The 15354-nt window shown below is 35.8% G+C and overlaps 1 protein-coding gene across 1 annotated transcript in view; it reads right to left on the reverse strand.

The window, feature by feature from the left end:
- Positions 1 to 2613: 2613 nt before the first annotated feature.
- Positions 2614 to 15354, reverse strand: part of LOC100865342 (homeobox protein abdominal-A homolog) — a 41890-nt gene continuing 29149 nt past the window's right edge. Inside the window, exon 3 of the mRNA XM_003691181.4 lies at positions 2614 to 15077. Within this exon, the coding sequence (XP_003691229.2) occupies positions 14677 to 15077 (401 nt within the window). The 3' untranslated portion in view covers positions 2614 to 14676. The remainder of the gene's footprint in view (positions 15078 to 15354) is intronic.

Here is a 15354-nt window from a genome sequence, read left to right on the forward strand (position 1 = left end):
CGAAATGAGAAGCAGTTGCATTTCACGACAAGGAGCCACGATTTTATTTAAAATCGAACATGTGTAAAATTAATTTTGTTCAGAAAACTAAGTTTGCACGTGTTTTTGCAAATATTCCTTGAATTTTGCGCTTCTCTCAGTTTCATTTCATTGCTCGAGCACCCTATATACGCTCGAAGGTTGGTACGCCTTGGGATACACTGTTGACGAGATACGGATAATTGGTAATGGGAAATTATATCCAGCGATAAGTGAACGCGAGTCTCTTTGCCTCGCAAAGATAATGAGCGCGCGTTTCACGCATTCCGCGGAACCTGTTCGTGGAAAATTATAATTCGAAACGATTTTCGTAGTTTCCATGCAATTTCCTAGGATTTTTATCTCTATTCTCTTTCTCTCTCTCTCTCTCCGCTACGTGGCGCGGGTCGGTTTTACACAAGTTAAAAAACGATACCATTTCGTTGAAATAATCGATATTTCACGTTTTACCGAGGCAATAAAATGAAATTGCTAGGAATGTAGCTTGGAACGAATCTATTATTTCTTTTTTCAATGCGAGTGAACAAAAATTTTCGAAAGCAAATGCTCGAATACTCTTAATGATTTTAGAAAAGTAATTCGATACAAAATATCGTTTAATAATCTTTATCAATTCGTAATCGCGAACGATTTATATTTTAATTTAATTAAACGAAAGTTGAAGTTCCTTTAAAGTTCGTTGCATTGAAGGTATATATATGTAATATATCTTCGACATAACTTTGTTTTTTTAGAAATATAATTTACAAAGAATCATCTTTAATTTTTCTTTTTTTTTTTTTTTCAGTCAAATTCACAAAGTTTCGAACGTAAGCAAGGATTTACAAGAAACATTGGTCCAAACATTGGTAATCGACCTTTCATTCTCCGCACAATTGGCGAACCGTGACGACGACAAAAATGTTTACACGCAATTATTCGGCATTTACGAGTGGTTCATCGCCGATACTCGAAGGCCGTAAATTTGTCGAACCGTTGCACCACGTTATGCACCGTGTTGTACACGGTAATTTTACGGTTGTTCTCGTCCATTCGCCGTTTTTTAACGACACCAGAACAATCCTTCGTCGAAGACCATCCCGCACCATCAGTTCAAACTTCATGATGCAAAAGAGAGAGAGAGAGAGAGAGAGAGAGAGAGAGAGAGAGAGGAACCAAAAGTTACAATAGCCAATGCTATTGTTTCGACGTTTCCACCACGAAAACGAAAACGAAATTGCACGGTAGTATCTGCTTTGTATCGCTTTAATATCACGCCGTTTTATGGAAACCTTTTAACGTGATCAGAAAATAAGCTTGGAGGAAATAGAAGCGTGGAAACTGTTTGTAATCCTCGTGGATTGCGGTCGAGTATCCAATGCAAAATATGCAAATATGCGTGTTCAAATTGTTTTCCATAATTGTTGGAATTCTAAAATTTTATTATTAACTTGGATTAAATATCGAGTGATAATATTATATTGATAAATTGATACATACTTCGTGTGAATATAAAATTAATATTGTACGTATACGTATTTATTTTCAATTAAGAAAAAATCTTATCGGTTAAAAATTCAAAAAACGAACAAAAATTTTCTCAACCCAATAAAGAGTCAATTACTTTATCAGCGTTGTAACGAGGAATTCTTCAAAGTAAAGAGTTTACAAATTCCCAGATCGAATAACGGGAGGTGGAACGAACAATGGGATTGTAAGGCAAATGGGCGAGTAGCGCATCGGAGAAGGACCTGGGGAACCATAGCGCATAAAGCGATACGGTTATTTCGGAATATCTGTAGCCATACGCGACCACTCGATGCTTCCATTTCAATGTTTCGCCCCTCCAAGCGTAAAAGTGGCGAAAATGCGACGGGATGGGGTCGAGAGTTTTGCGAGGGTTGAGGACCCCGGCGGCTGAAAACGGGCAATCGAGAATCGTAAACTTCGGAATTAGTCCCGTAGAATAGGCAGAAATCGCGAGAATGTGACGACGAGTACGTGAAAACACATTATTATAATAATTATTTCTTCCTTTGTCGTTGTAAAAAAAAGAAAAGGATACCTTTATTTGTTTCGTTCTCATTTTTTGAGATTATGTTGATTCCCATCGTGTGGGAATTAGAATTGTATCATGGACGCTGTTCGATAATTGTAAAAAGAATTTAACAAATAATGCAATATGTAAAAGTGTTATAAAAGATATTATTGAAAAAGCATACATTTGTAAAGGAACTAGAAGTGGTTCCACATGTAACTGAAAAAAATTTGAATACACTGTTGAAATTTATCTCGGAACGATTATTGCCAGACTTGTTCAGTAGCCACTGGCTATCCCCCACCATCACTTTGAGCGAGAGTGGGGAGCGTTATGCCACGAGCTACGAACGAAGGAAGTGGAATAAACGCGATAGCCTAAACGTGGCTACTAATCCATCTTGTTTTATATAAAAATTATTATTTAGAAATAAAATGATATGATACCTGTGCTTTCAAAGGATGTCGTTGGAATTGAAAAATCTGTTTCTCTTTGAAGAGAGGAGAGCTTGGGAACCAAAGGAAGATGCTTCGTGACCAGTAATCTGATGCATCCTATTAATTTACTATACGCTTTTATTTCGTTTGTATATCATAGATATAGCTTATGAGTATAATTCTACATCAAGTTTCGAAAATGGATACATTTACATTCATTGTCAATGGATTACCTTTTCGCTTGTCAATCGTCATCGTCAATCGCCACCTTCGTCGTCGTCACCATCTTATTCATTTATTTATTTATTATTATTATTTATTTATTTATTTTTTTTTCATTGTTACGGCATAATACTAATTTTTGAAATAGACATGAGACTCCATTATTCCTTTTACTTTTATTACTCTTAATGTGGTAAAGGTAGGTATTGAAGGACAGCTACGCTCTCTTATCGTTCTAGCATTACATTAATTAGGTATCATCCAGCGGCATGCGAGGATCCGCGGCTTATCGATCGATCGATCAACAAAATCGATTAATTACGATCCATCGATTGCCGCAGATTCTCGCTCACTGAGCAACGTTAACGTTACGTAGTATTAATATTTACATCGAAGAAACTCTTGAATACACGGCTTTTCGTTCATTTTTTTTTTTTTTTTTTTTTAACGTAGGTACAGCAAGACGATAATTATAAGACCTAAATTCTCAGTTCTGATATTTTTTTTTTTTCTTCCTATATTGTTTTTTTTTTTTTTTTTTTTTTTTTACGCTCGAACATGGTACATGAATGTATGTATACGTTACGTATGTAAGTTTGCACGTAGTATTCGTACGTATGTATTCTCTGTGTATATGTGTTTGCGGAGACATTTGAGAGTGCGTGCGCTCAAAATGATTATTTTTGACGAATGGTTCATCTGATTACAGGATTATATAACAATGTGCCGTGAGAAAAAATTGTTCTAGAAAAAAAGGGGAAAAAAAAAAAAAGAGAAGAAAAAAAGAAACGAGGAACAATGGCTTCCGTTTTTGCGCAAGAAAAACAATAACGATCACAGTACGTCGCGTCGAAGCATCGAACACTCGAACCATAGAGAATATAATCATTTTCCCGCTCTGTCGTTTGCGACTCGAGAGCAAATGAATATGCGACATGTGCACAAACCCGGCTACGTGGCTCTTTATTTATTTATTTTATTTTATTTTTTTTTTCTTTTTCAATTTTTGTCGGCTCGTCGTCAACTTATATTTCTAAGAATAACCACGATTCGCGTACAATTGTTATTAATTATCGATAAAACGATAAACAATATAATAATTTTAAGTAACCGCGAAACGGCGCAGAACAATATAATATAATCGATAAAATATAACCATGTAGGGGACGAAGTTCGAGAATCGCACGATCGTTCTCACCGAAGGGAGGAGAGGTATGTAAAGGTAGAGAGGGGGTGGAGATTCTCGCGCAACGCGAAAACGCGCGAATGGGGATGAGACAGGCCACCCCCTCCTCCCTGCTCGAACGTGAAATTCTCGAGGCATCATCATCGACCCGCTAAGAAACTAACCGGCAGGATACACACAGTGCTATACACTCGCGAGTATAAAACTATAATAGAGGAGAGAAAAAAAAAAAAAAAAAAGAGAGATTTGTAAAAATAACAATATCCAACGCACGAGCGGAAGATGAGAGCTGCCAATAAAGGATACGACACTTAGAGTGTAGACCAGCGATCCTTAACCTCAATCTGACAAATACAGGGGCGGGGGGAGGGGGTCTAGGAACGATAGGATAGTACTATCCTTGAGAGTGAAAAATTTATTGATAGAATAATTCGATTTGAAACATTTTCTCATCTTTTTCTTTTTTCTTTTTTTTAATGATAAAAATAGTAAATTCTTGATCTAAATCTTGAGATCCCTGTATTCGTCAATTGTAGCGATTCGTTTTTCGAATTAAAATTTGATTTAATTATTCAATTATCGTGATGAATTTTGAAAATAATTAATTTTAGTTTAAAATTTGATGTAAAATTTAAGAAACGCCGATCTAGATTTATAAATATTTTCAGAATCAGTATTACTAAATACGAATAATCATGTTTCGTATTTTTGTCGAATTTTTCTTTTTTACGTTTTTACAGCTGATTCCAAATCAGTAACCATATTGCGTATCGCACGCAAATCGATCGTAAGGATTCTCTAACGAACACAATAAAAAGAGAAATATATAGAAGTAATAATATATTACAATGTATTTTTTCATTCAAAAGTCATTCTTACTTCTTCTTTCTTTTTTCTTTTTTTCTTTTCTCTCTTTTTTTTTTTTTTTTTTCTCTTTTCGAAAGACGATCGAACCGTTTCGTATACCATCATCGTATATTTTTATGGCACGGATGTTTTCACTGCGACGATCGATCGATCTGATTACAAAACGGAATCATCGTCTTTCCGAATTGTAATGTTTTTAAAAATATCTGTACATAATCTCGAAATCGTACAAAAAGCGATAATTGTATCACAAATATGAAAAGGAAAAAAAGAAAAAAAAAAAAGAAGAAGACAAAACTCGTCAATATCCGATCTCTCTCTCTCTCTCTCTCTCTCTCTCTTCGCATTTAACAAAAACAAAACTACGAAAAAACATGTAAAAACATGTAAACAGCTCATAAATAAACAATTAGGTAAAAAAAAAAAAAAAAAAAAAAGAAAATATAACAAATTCTTTCAATAGTTCTCTCTCTCTCTCTCTCTCTCTCTCTCGTTTTTACGTTTTTATTTTAATTCGATCCTATGTTTCCGCCAAACGTTTTTAAATAATTCAATCTTCTTTTTTCTTCATTTTTCATCACCAATTAGCACGCGCATATTTTAAGAATAATTAATTAATAAATTTCGATTTTTGTCAAATTTGCCACGTTTGCTTACGCATTAGTAACGGCACGATTCACGCGAATATTCCCTTTCGTTCCATCTTTTTCGCCTGCACGCTTTCCACTAATTATTCTCTCTCTCTCTTTCTCCCTCTTACGCATACGTAAGTCGTCCTCTAGACGAAGGACATTCGCTCGCTCACTCGCTCGCACACTCTCTCTCTCTTTCTCTCTCTCGCTCCTTCGTACATGCCAAAACGCTGACATCGTTTCGACCAATGCTCGAGCCACACTCCACAGTGTTTCCGTTTCACACACAATTTCCTTAATTCGGATTAGAGAAGTGTTCACACGTACGCGCGTGCGCACGCATCTTCCATTTTGATTTCTTCTTTTTTCTTTTTTTTTTTTTTTTTTTTCTTTCGACATTCTCGAGAACATCGCGCGACACGCACGTAAATATTCCTTTCCTTTTGTACGTTTTTTATCAAACGATGAATCGTGGTTTATATATATATATATATATATATATATATATATATTTTATTTCATTATTTTTTTTTTTTTTTTTTTTTTGCTTCTTTTTACGCGAATTTGGCAAGTCGGGCAAAATTGTACTACTGCACAGCGGATGCTTTATTTTTTGTTGTTGTTGTTGTTGTTGTTATTGTTGTTCACGTTGTTACGTTTCCTTTCCTTTTTCTTTTTCCTCGTATTTCCGACATAACCTACATCTATATACGTATATCTATATGTATATGTATATATATATATATATATGCGTATGTATAGACCTAATCGATATTAGTTTAATTCAATATAATACATCTATATAATAATGGTAAGATAGAGCGAGTAAATCGATCGGATGTTAATGCGGAGAAGGAGAAAAATGATGATGGGACGAAGATGGAAGGGTTTATAAAGGAATAAAGGGATAAGGGTGTGTGCGTGAGTGTGTGAAAGAGAACAAGGAAGCGTTATGAATGTTATTTATGATATGATTACGCGATCAATTATTTTGGAATAATATTCTATAACAACAACGTAGATGTCGTTGGGGGGGGAAGGGGGGGGGTTGCTTAAAAAGATAAGCCGAGAGAAAGCTTCGTATGTGGACGGCGCCCGCAACAGTTTTTTTTTCTTTTTTTTTTTTTTTTCTTTTTTCTTTTTTATTCTAAAAAAATTTCTCGACTCACACGCTGATCATCTTTTTCGATTTCTTACCCGAATGATTTGGGAACACGTTCATCTGCGATGTTGCTTGCTACGCTTTTATTTCAATCTCAATAAAATTAACGTCAATTTCTGTAACAGGCGACCCTTAATAGACACTGGGTGTCGTAATAAGGGAACATAAAAGTACTCGCATAACGAAACTTAAAAAAGAAAAAAAAAAGAAAAATATATATATATATATATTATATATAATAATAATAATAGTAATAATAATAATAATAATAATAATAAAATGGACAATCAACGTAGAATGCTTACAAAACGAGAAAACAACGGAAACGACTTGCAACGCGAACAACTTGCAACACGTAACATGGAACACGTTAAAATTGTCAACGAAAACTTTATTAATGAGATTAATAATAACTAGAAACAACAAGAGAACGGCGCACGCAGATGAGGCGCATCTTTGAGAAATAAACGTAGCAACGATTCAAACAGAAACGTAAAATGAAGTGGATCGAACCACCAACGCCCAAGTTCCCAAATCGTTCGTTCGTTCGTTCGTTTAGTCGAAAACACATTCGCTTTCTCAATAACGAAAAACTCGTCTGAATAATACGTAGTTACATCTAACTACGAGTTCTTTCTTCGTTTTTTCTTTTCTTTTCTTTTCTTTTCTTTTCTTTTCTCTCTCCCTCTCTCATTTCGAACTGCAATCATTAACGATTAAAGACTTAATACATTACGTATGTATATAATCGCTACAAATCTCACCATTGCATTTACTGTACAAATTTCTAATTTAATAATGATAATTAATTATATTTAGTACGCGTTACGTATATCCCTAATTTGTCGGACGTATCGGCGCCGCCACTTCTGCTAACCCGTTTTCTGGCCGGCCGCGTCACTTAAAAGTCGTTTCAAAAAACATACTTCTGTTTTGAAAAACATACTTTGTTGTACGCGAACACTTGTAACATTCAAAATAAAAACTACGCTATGCAAATAATAAAAATAATAAAAATAGTGTCGACGAATAATATTATCAATAATAATAATAATAATAATAATAATAATAATAATAGTGATAATAATAATAATAATAATAATAATAATTCGTAAATAGAGTCACGTGTAAAGCTTTTCTACAAATAATTACATCGATTCTAGGGACTTTTTTCCATCGGTAAAAAAAATTTCTCTCTCATTTCTAGTAAATTTCTTCAGTTCCCTTTTTCCATTCACTTCATTTCTCTTCGTACGACATTTTTTATCTCTTTTTTCTTTTCTTCTTTTTTTTTTCCTTTTTTTTTTTTACGTATACATTGAGCCGAAGAAAGATTCAGGCGCGAACGCGCAACCTTCCTTTTTCCCTTTCCGTTCAAACTGCCGACAGAAGAACAGAAATATCCTTTTTTTTTTTTTTTTTTTTTTTTTTTTAAAAATGGCAGCACACGAAATGCATCACGAATAATTGCTGCGCATGCCCAGATCGCGGCCGCTTGTGCTTATCGCGCTATCTCGTTAAATTCCGTAACTAAGATATTACGTGGACCGGAACCGATATACGACTTGTGTATGCATCCACATTTTTTTCCTCGCACAATTTTTTTTCTCTTTTGCTTTTCAACTTGCTTTAAAAACCCACGCGCGCCGATTCTCCCCTGCACCGAAGAAGATACAGTCGTGTCACTAGAAGTCACAATAATACCGTGTTACATTCGTTATATACACGTAGTGTCGTGTAAGGAGACACATACATCTGACAAATTCAAATTGCAAGCACGTTAGACGCAAAAACGTTAGAGTGGAAACGAGGATTGCAAACAGAAACCGATTTTCGAAGAAATGAAACATTTATCACGCGCAAATACGATTCGTTTTTTAATTCCTTCGAATATATCGAGAATCTCGCAATTTAAACATTCATCACGATTTTTCGTAGGAAATAGAGCAATGCCCGCAAATCCATGACCGAATCTATATATATATATATATTCAAAGAGATAATTTCTACAAAATCCTCAATACAAGGTATATATTATTCGTTATAAACTCACAGTTGAAGAATAATCGTGAACTAAGCACACGAAATTCTAACTTCACTTTATCTTTGCGACGATCATCGGTTAAAAAATGACAGCCAATGAAGAACGAAGAGGGATTCAGAGTCAGACCATTTAAAGAAATTTATGATGTACTGAAATTATTCGCTTCACTGAATCCAAGGAAGACCTTGGAAATGGAGAGGCTGTCGAGCATATATCTAGAAAAAAGCTCGAGAATATAACGAATAAATAGATGCAGGTGTCTGAAATAACAATAACAATAAAGATAGGTTTCCAAAATTTGTAAAATTCAGCAGAGATAAAAACGATCGTTAAAACGAGCACTACTTGGAAAACGAATAAATAGTGCAGGTGGCTGAAATAATAATAAAAATAAGGATCAGTTTAAAAATTTGGTGGGAATAGCAACGAATGTTAAAGCGAGCATTACTTGGAAAACGAATAGATAGTGCAGGTGGCTGAAATAATAATAATAACAATAAAGATCAGTTTCAAAATTTGATGAGAATAGCGATGGACATTAAGAACAACGTTACTTAGAAAATGAATAGATAGTTAAGAAATAATAATGAGAATAAGGATCAGTTTCACTTCCAAAATTTGCTGAAGTATATAATAACAACGGACGGTTAAAACATTAAGACACTTAGAAAAAGAATAATAAAGATAAGCAAGAACATACAAGAAAGAAATTCGAGCAAACGAAATTCAAAGTTTCTAGAACTATAAAAAAATATGCACGTGTCGATTCGACTTTCAACGGTCATCGTCGTCGTCACCGTCGTCGTCATCGTCATCGGCTGTGTTCGTTGAACTTGCGTTATTAATTGCGATCTAGCGTCAATTTTATATATATATATATATAATTGTATTTTCTGTTCCTCTTAAACGGGAATCTATTTCTTTTTAATCAAATCGTATATTTTATTATTTTACGCGCATTATATTTTTATTAATTCTACGCCGTTCGCGTAAACTAATATTTTTTTTTTTTTGTTCTTTCTTCGTTTTTTTCGTCTATCTTGTTCGTTACGTGTTAAAACACATCATTACGTTTACGGTATGCAGAGGTATAACATTTTGCTATGTGGAAGTGTGGAAGTTGAGGAAGGTGGCGAAGGGATTGAAGGGGGGCAAGAAGGGAGAGATGGAGATAGTTTACATGAGTTAGATCTCGTGCGTAAACTCGCATGCTCAACTTAATCGTTATTTTTTTTCTCTCTCTCTCTCTCTATGTACGGCGATATTTATGTATAATAGTACTTTAGGTAATTAGCAGTATATTATTAATATGAATACGGTTTATCCATTCATTCTCTCTATCATTCTTCCTTTTTCTCCGTTCCCCTTTCGTACAATATCAGTTTTCCTTAGATTTTTCTCTAAAAACGATGCAATTTCACCTTGATTACGGACGTCTATTTATTTTCTTTTTTTTTTTTTTTCCCCGCTATTTAATAGTAGTTGCTCTAGCCGGTCTAAAAAATTTTTCCTTTCCTCCCTTCGATTTAATAAAGTCTTATTTTTTTCCTTTCTTTTTTTTTCGTAATTTTTTTTTTTTTTTTCTATTAATTGTTTGCTTTATAATGTGACTTTTACAATTACGTACATTATACGTATTCTAAGTTTAATTTTTTTTTTCTTTCTTCACGATACAATTATCAAAATTTTCTTCCGTTCGTTTGTTCTTAGAGCACGGTATAACAGATTTTCTTCTCCAATTGTTCATCTATATATATATATATATATTTTTATAACATACTCAGTTATTTTATTATATAATAATATATAATACGGTACTGTGTACTATGATTTTACATCGTAAATAGATAGTCGCTCAACGATTCGTACAACAGATTCCTTGCTCTCCTGGAAAGCAAGTGATATTACGATTTTTCTCTTGGTCGAATTACGTATATGCGTTTTTATCGCGTTTATATTTCGACGATTCGTCGCACTTTTATCATACATCGTATTTCCTTGAATATAGACTCCTTAATAACAAACAATTCTCCAATTTCGATAAAACTTAACGATCCGCGCTAAAAATCTCGCGTTAATATAACAAAAAAGAAACAAAAAAGAGAAATATTCAACAAAAACATCGAGTCGATTTATTTTTTTCAACGAGAAAAATTTGAAAAACCCGTTGAAAAATCCGAACATTAGGCCGAATGGACAACGAAGAGCCACATAGATATACGAAATGTATTCACTTTGAAAACCGCCAATCACCAATTTGAATCGTCGAAAAGACAGAGGAATATTTTGTACGAATCGTATTTAACGGGGGGAAGAGAAAAAAAAAAAATAATTAGGTAATAAATTTAATATAATCCTGAAGTTCCGTAATTTTTCTCTCGATTTTTCTTGCTAGAGTCCTCTTTTTCTTTTTTTTCTTTTTTTTCTTTTTTCCCATCATGAATTCTACAGTAAGTAAATAGCAATAACGGCTTCTATAATCTATAGAAAAAAGTCTACCCTGACACCAAATTACGTATTTAATGTACTAAGAGTGAGATACTCGTCCGGATGTGTGTGTTTGCAAACATTTTTGCAATCATGTTTAAAAGTTCGTTCTCTCTCCTGTGTACTTCCATTTTTCTTCTTTCTTTTTTCCACTCTCCCAACCTCTTTTCCTGTCTTCTTTGTTCTTTTTTTTTCTTTTTTTTTTTTTTTACGATCATTTGTGCGTTCGAATTGTGGTTTGCGAAGAAAAGACGTCGTTGTCCCGTGATATTGGACAAAAATATATGGCAAAGAGAACACGAAAACAGAAAAAAAAAAAAAACTTTTTCAACAATCTCGATGCTCGATTCAACATGGCATCGATATAACTACGTAACACTACGTGAAATTAACACGGGAAAATTTACAAGAATTAACACCTCACCGCGAATAATATTTTAAAAAAGAAAAAAAAATATATATATATATAAAAGGAAGAAAGACAAAACAAACATATATGAAAAATTAAAAATTTCTCTTAAAAAAAAAAAACATCAAACAGAGAACGATCGAGATAGATCGTTTGTTCCCGCGACGAGAAATTAGAGGACAAAATATTCTCGCGATAACGACACGATAAATTATCTTAGATAATATGGAAAACGTGCTGCTTTCGTACAAGTTATCTTGGTATATTGGTAAAAGCCTTTAGCGATACTTTTGCGCGATAATCCTCTGAGATCTAACTGAAACGATAAAATGAATGTGAATGTGCTCATCGACGAGTCAGGTCCATCCCGAGACCGATAATATTACCTGAAACGTTCCAATTTTCAACTCGAAACACTCTCGCGCCAATCACGTAACGAGCCACGAACGATGTTTCGATCGAAGAAATACGCGAAGAATTTATCTCTCGTTCCTTGCTCTATAATCACGATTATAAGTCTTTTCACACACGATCTAAAAGAGTATATTCACTTGTTTCTTTTGCACACACTGTAGTCATCACTGTGTAATCACTATTATTCGTATCCGTATCAAAACAGAGAGAAAATGATATATCGATACGCGGACTTGTTAAGAGGTTAAGCATCCATGACAGAAATAAGCAAGCAACGCTTGATGAAAGCAACGCCCTCTGTACGGTATATTGTGTATTTATTCATTGTAAGCTCACGGCTCGGTATCGCGGCTATAGATATATGAAATTCGATCCTCGTTTAATCTCTACGGCTACGAAGGTCGCAAGAAAATGACAGTTGATAAAGGATAAAAGAGAGTTTGAAAACCCAAACCAATTCGACGATATTTATATCTTGGTGCGACTTCTACTCGCTTCTACTGGCTTTCTCTCCAATCAAGAAAATAAGAGTTATGTTAAGTAATATCGAAGAAATGTTATATTCGAGTATACAACGAATAAATATTGTACACATCGTAATCATCTTTTTTTGAGATGACTCTGTCGATTCGTATGAAATTTTAGCCAGCGATACGTAATGATGATTTCACGCAAAAGAAACAAATGGATATACACGTTATTCGCGTTTGTTAACTCGAGGACGCCTCATCGCTCATCGTGATCTGTTAAATTTCTTCGTAAAAAAATAAATTTCCGCGCTTCGACGTTCCTCCTAAATAATACTTCGTATTGATCAAGAGGAATCAACAGTAATTCGATTCCAGAAGAGAAGAGATAATTTACTTTTAAAGTATAAAATTACCAACCGGAGCAACCACGCATACTATAATATTAATTTCCAAACGTTTCGCGAGAGAACATGGGCGATTCGGGTCGGAGAAACGTACATATAAAAAAAAAAAATTTAAAAAGAAAAAAAATAAAATCGTAGAAAAAGAGGTAAAATAAAAATAAAACGTTCGCAACGTTCGGTTCAATTAGAACGATTAAAGGATATTTACGTCAGCAAGCGCAGATCTCGAATTACGTCAGAAACGATAGAAGTATTTATCGGTAGCGATATTAATTTGCCTAATTAGAACACGAAGTTTCGAAGAGTTTCGAGTGTAAACCATGGTTAATTAAGTCTGGAAAAGAAGCTTGACAAAATGGCAATCGATTTGTATCATTCGAATTCCTCTCCCGAGGAAAATCGAAGTCGGCACGAAAATTGCGTACGCTTTTAATGCATTCGCCGCTGGTTTCGCGTTACAAAAAGTATCCGAAGTTAGCAATCGTTCGAAAAATACGTGTTTCCATCCGTGTTTCAACGAGGAGAGTTCTTACGATCCTCATTTTTCGAGCGAGACTAATCGCGAATCGTGTTGTCGAACCTTCCTGCAAAATAGTGAGATTCGATCTCTAAACCTTTATATCGACGATACAAAGAAACTGTTCGACCGAGGAAAAATTTTACCAAGAATAAACGTTTTCGACACGAGGAAAAGTATAAAAAGTATATACGATGATGGATGGAAGAAAGATTGGAATAATAGAGAATTGGAATTGAAACGGTATGAAGTGTGTATGGAAGATCAAAGCCCATCATCGTCCATGTTCCATGTTCAAAATGGCGGAGAGCAACGAGTTTCGTGTCCTCTTTTTCCTTTCCTCGATCATTCACCGCAATTACACGAATTCTTCGACAGCCCCGTTTAATTATTTCCCTACCACCACTCCGTTTCTTTCTTCTTCCCTCGATATTAATTGATCGTCTCGTTGGCGTACACGTACAGTTACAATGGTGTTAATCCTTCGGTTTCTCCTCGTTCGAGTTAATTCTAGTCCCCGCGATCGTTGGCTCTTCGTATGTGGCAGTTATCACGCCAACTTGATCATCATTCCCGCTGTTCATCGCTCGGCAATCGCGATGACTCGTCGCGCAGCGCGCTCCATTAAACAATTATTACATTATACGCTTCTAGGAATCAGTCACAGGCTAGGTCCTTCTTTTTGGCCCAGCCAAATAAGTACGTAGTGTATAATTTTTTTCTCATTTTTCCTTTTTTTTTTTTTTTTTTTTTTTTATTCGAGGGTGTGCTTTTTCTACACGCTCTTCTCTCTCGTTCACATTCTAATTTCTTCGGTTATATATATATATATATATATCTCCGCCTCCTTTCTTCCTCCGTAAAAAAACAAAAGAGACAGACAACTTGGAACATCGTCGCGCGTCTCTCTCCATTCCTTTTTCTGCCTCTTATCGACACATCAAGTCTCTCAAGACTTGGCGTACAATGGCGTACGTACACAGTGGATGGTTGTCGTTGTCGGCCAAAGTCGTCCCCTTTCGTTCCTTCTTTCCTCGCTCGATACAAAAAAAAAAAAAAAAAACAAAGAGAATCGAGGGATCACTCGACGAGATCCTCCTACGCGGTCGAAGAGCAGGAGGGAGAAGAGCACGGACAATTCCCAGGTGGCGTTCTTGTCGCGGTTCGCGCGGGAAGAGCAAGAAGAGGGCGCCGCGTTCGAGCTTGCGGTTAGTTCGTTTCTCTAAGGATCCTCTACACGTTTCGGCCGACCACCTCTCTCCCCTCCACACCAGCTACGTCACTTCGATGTCTTGCGTCTAGGCTGCGCGTCCAGTCTCTTGTTTCTTTTTCTTTAAAAGAAAGACAACCGGCCTGGCAAAGTCTCCTCCTATGTGGGCACTTTACTGACCGCCTTCAGAAGATCACTCTGCGTCTTGTCGAGGCCGCTCACGTGATGCTGTTGCTGATGCTGCAGGGCCGCGTTCTGTTGCTCCTGCTGCATCTTGGCCTGCTTCTCCGCCTGCTGCTTCTTCATCATCTCCTGCTCCTCGCGTTCCCGCCTCGCCTGCTCGTTTATTTCCTTCACCGCCCTCAACTCCTTCTTCAGTTTCATCCGCCGATTCTGGAACCAGATCTTGATCTGCCGTTCCGTGAGGCAGAGGGCGTGCGCGATCTCTATTCGCCGCCGTCGCGTCAGGTAATGGTTGTAATGGAACTCTTTCTCGAGCTCGAGGGTCTGGAACCGTGTGTACGTCTGCCGGCCCCTGCGCCTCGGACACCCGTTCGGTCCTGGAAATGTCAGAAACGCAGATTTGCCTAGGTTAGTTTTTTCATGTAGCATGATTTGACCCTTTTAACCCTTCGCACTACCCACAGTCAACCCTCCGTATATACGCTTACCTCTCGTACAACGGTTGAACGGTAGAGCGTGACTCGTGAAAGTATTTATACGCAGGAAACTTTTACAAATTTAAAGATGGATCTGCTAATGTTTATTCGTATAAGAATTGATTTGAATTGATAACAATTCAAATACTTTCGTAGTCACTACACGCGTAAAATGGAA

The sequence above is a fragment of the Apis florea genome, unplaced genomic scaffold, assembly GCF_048593485.1.
Source record: "Apis florea isolate Af1SG1 unplaced genomic scaffold, ASM4859348v1 contig_37_pilon, whole genome shotgun sequence".
Lineage (NCBI taxonomy): Eukaryota > Metazoa > Arthropoda > Insecta > Hymenoptera > Apidae > Apis > Apis florea.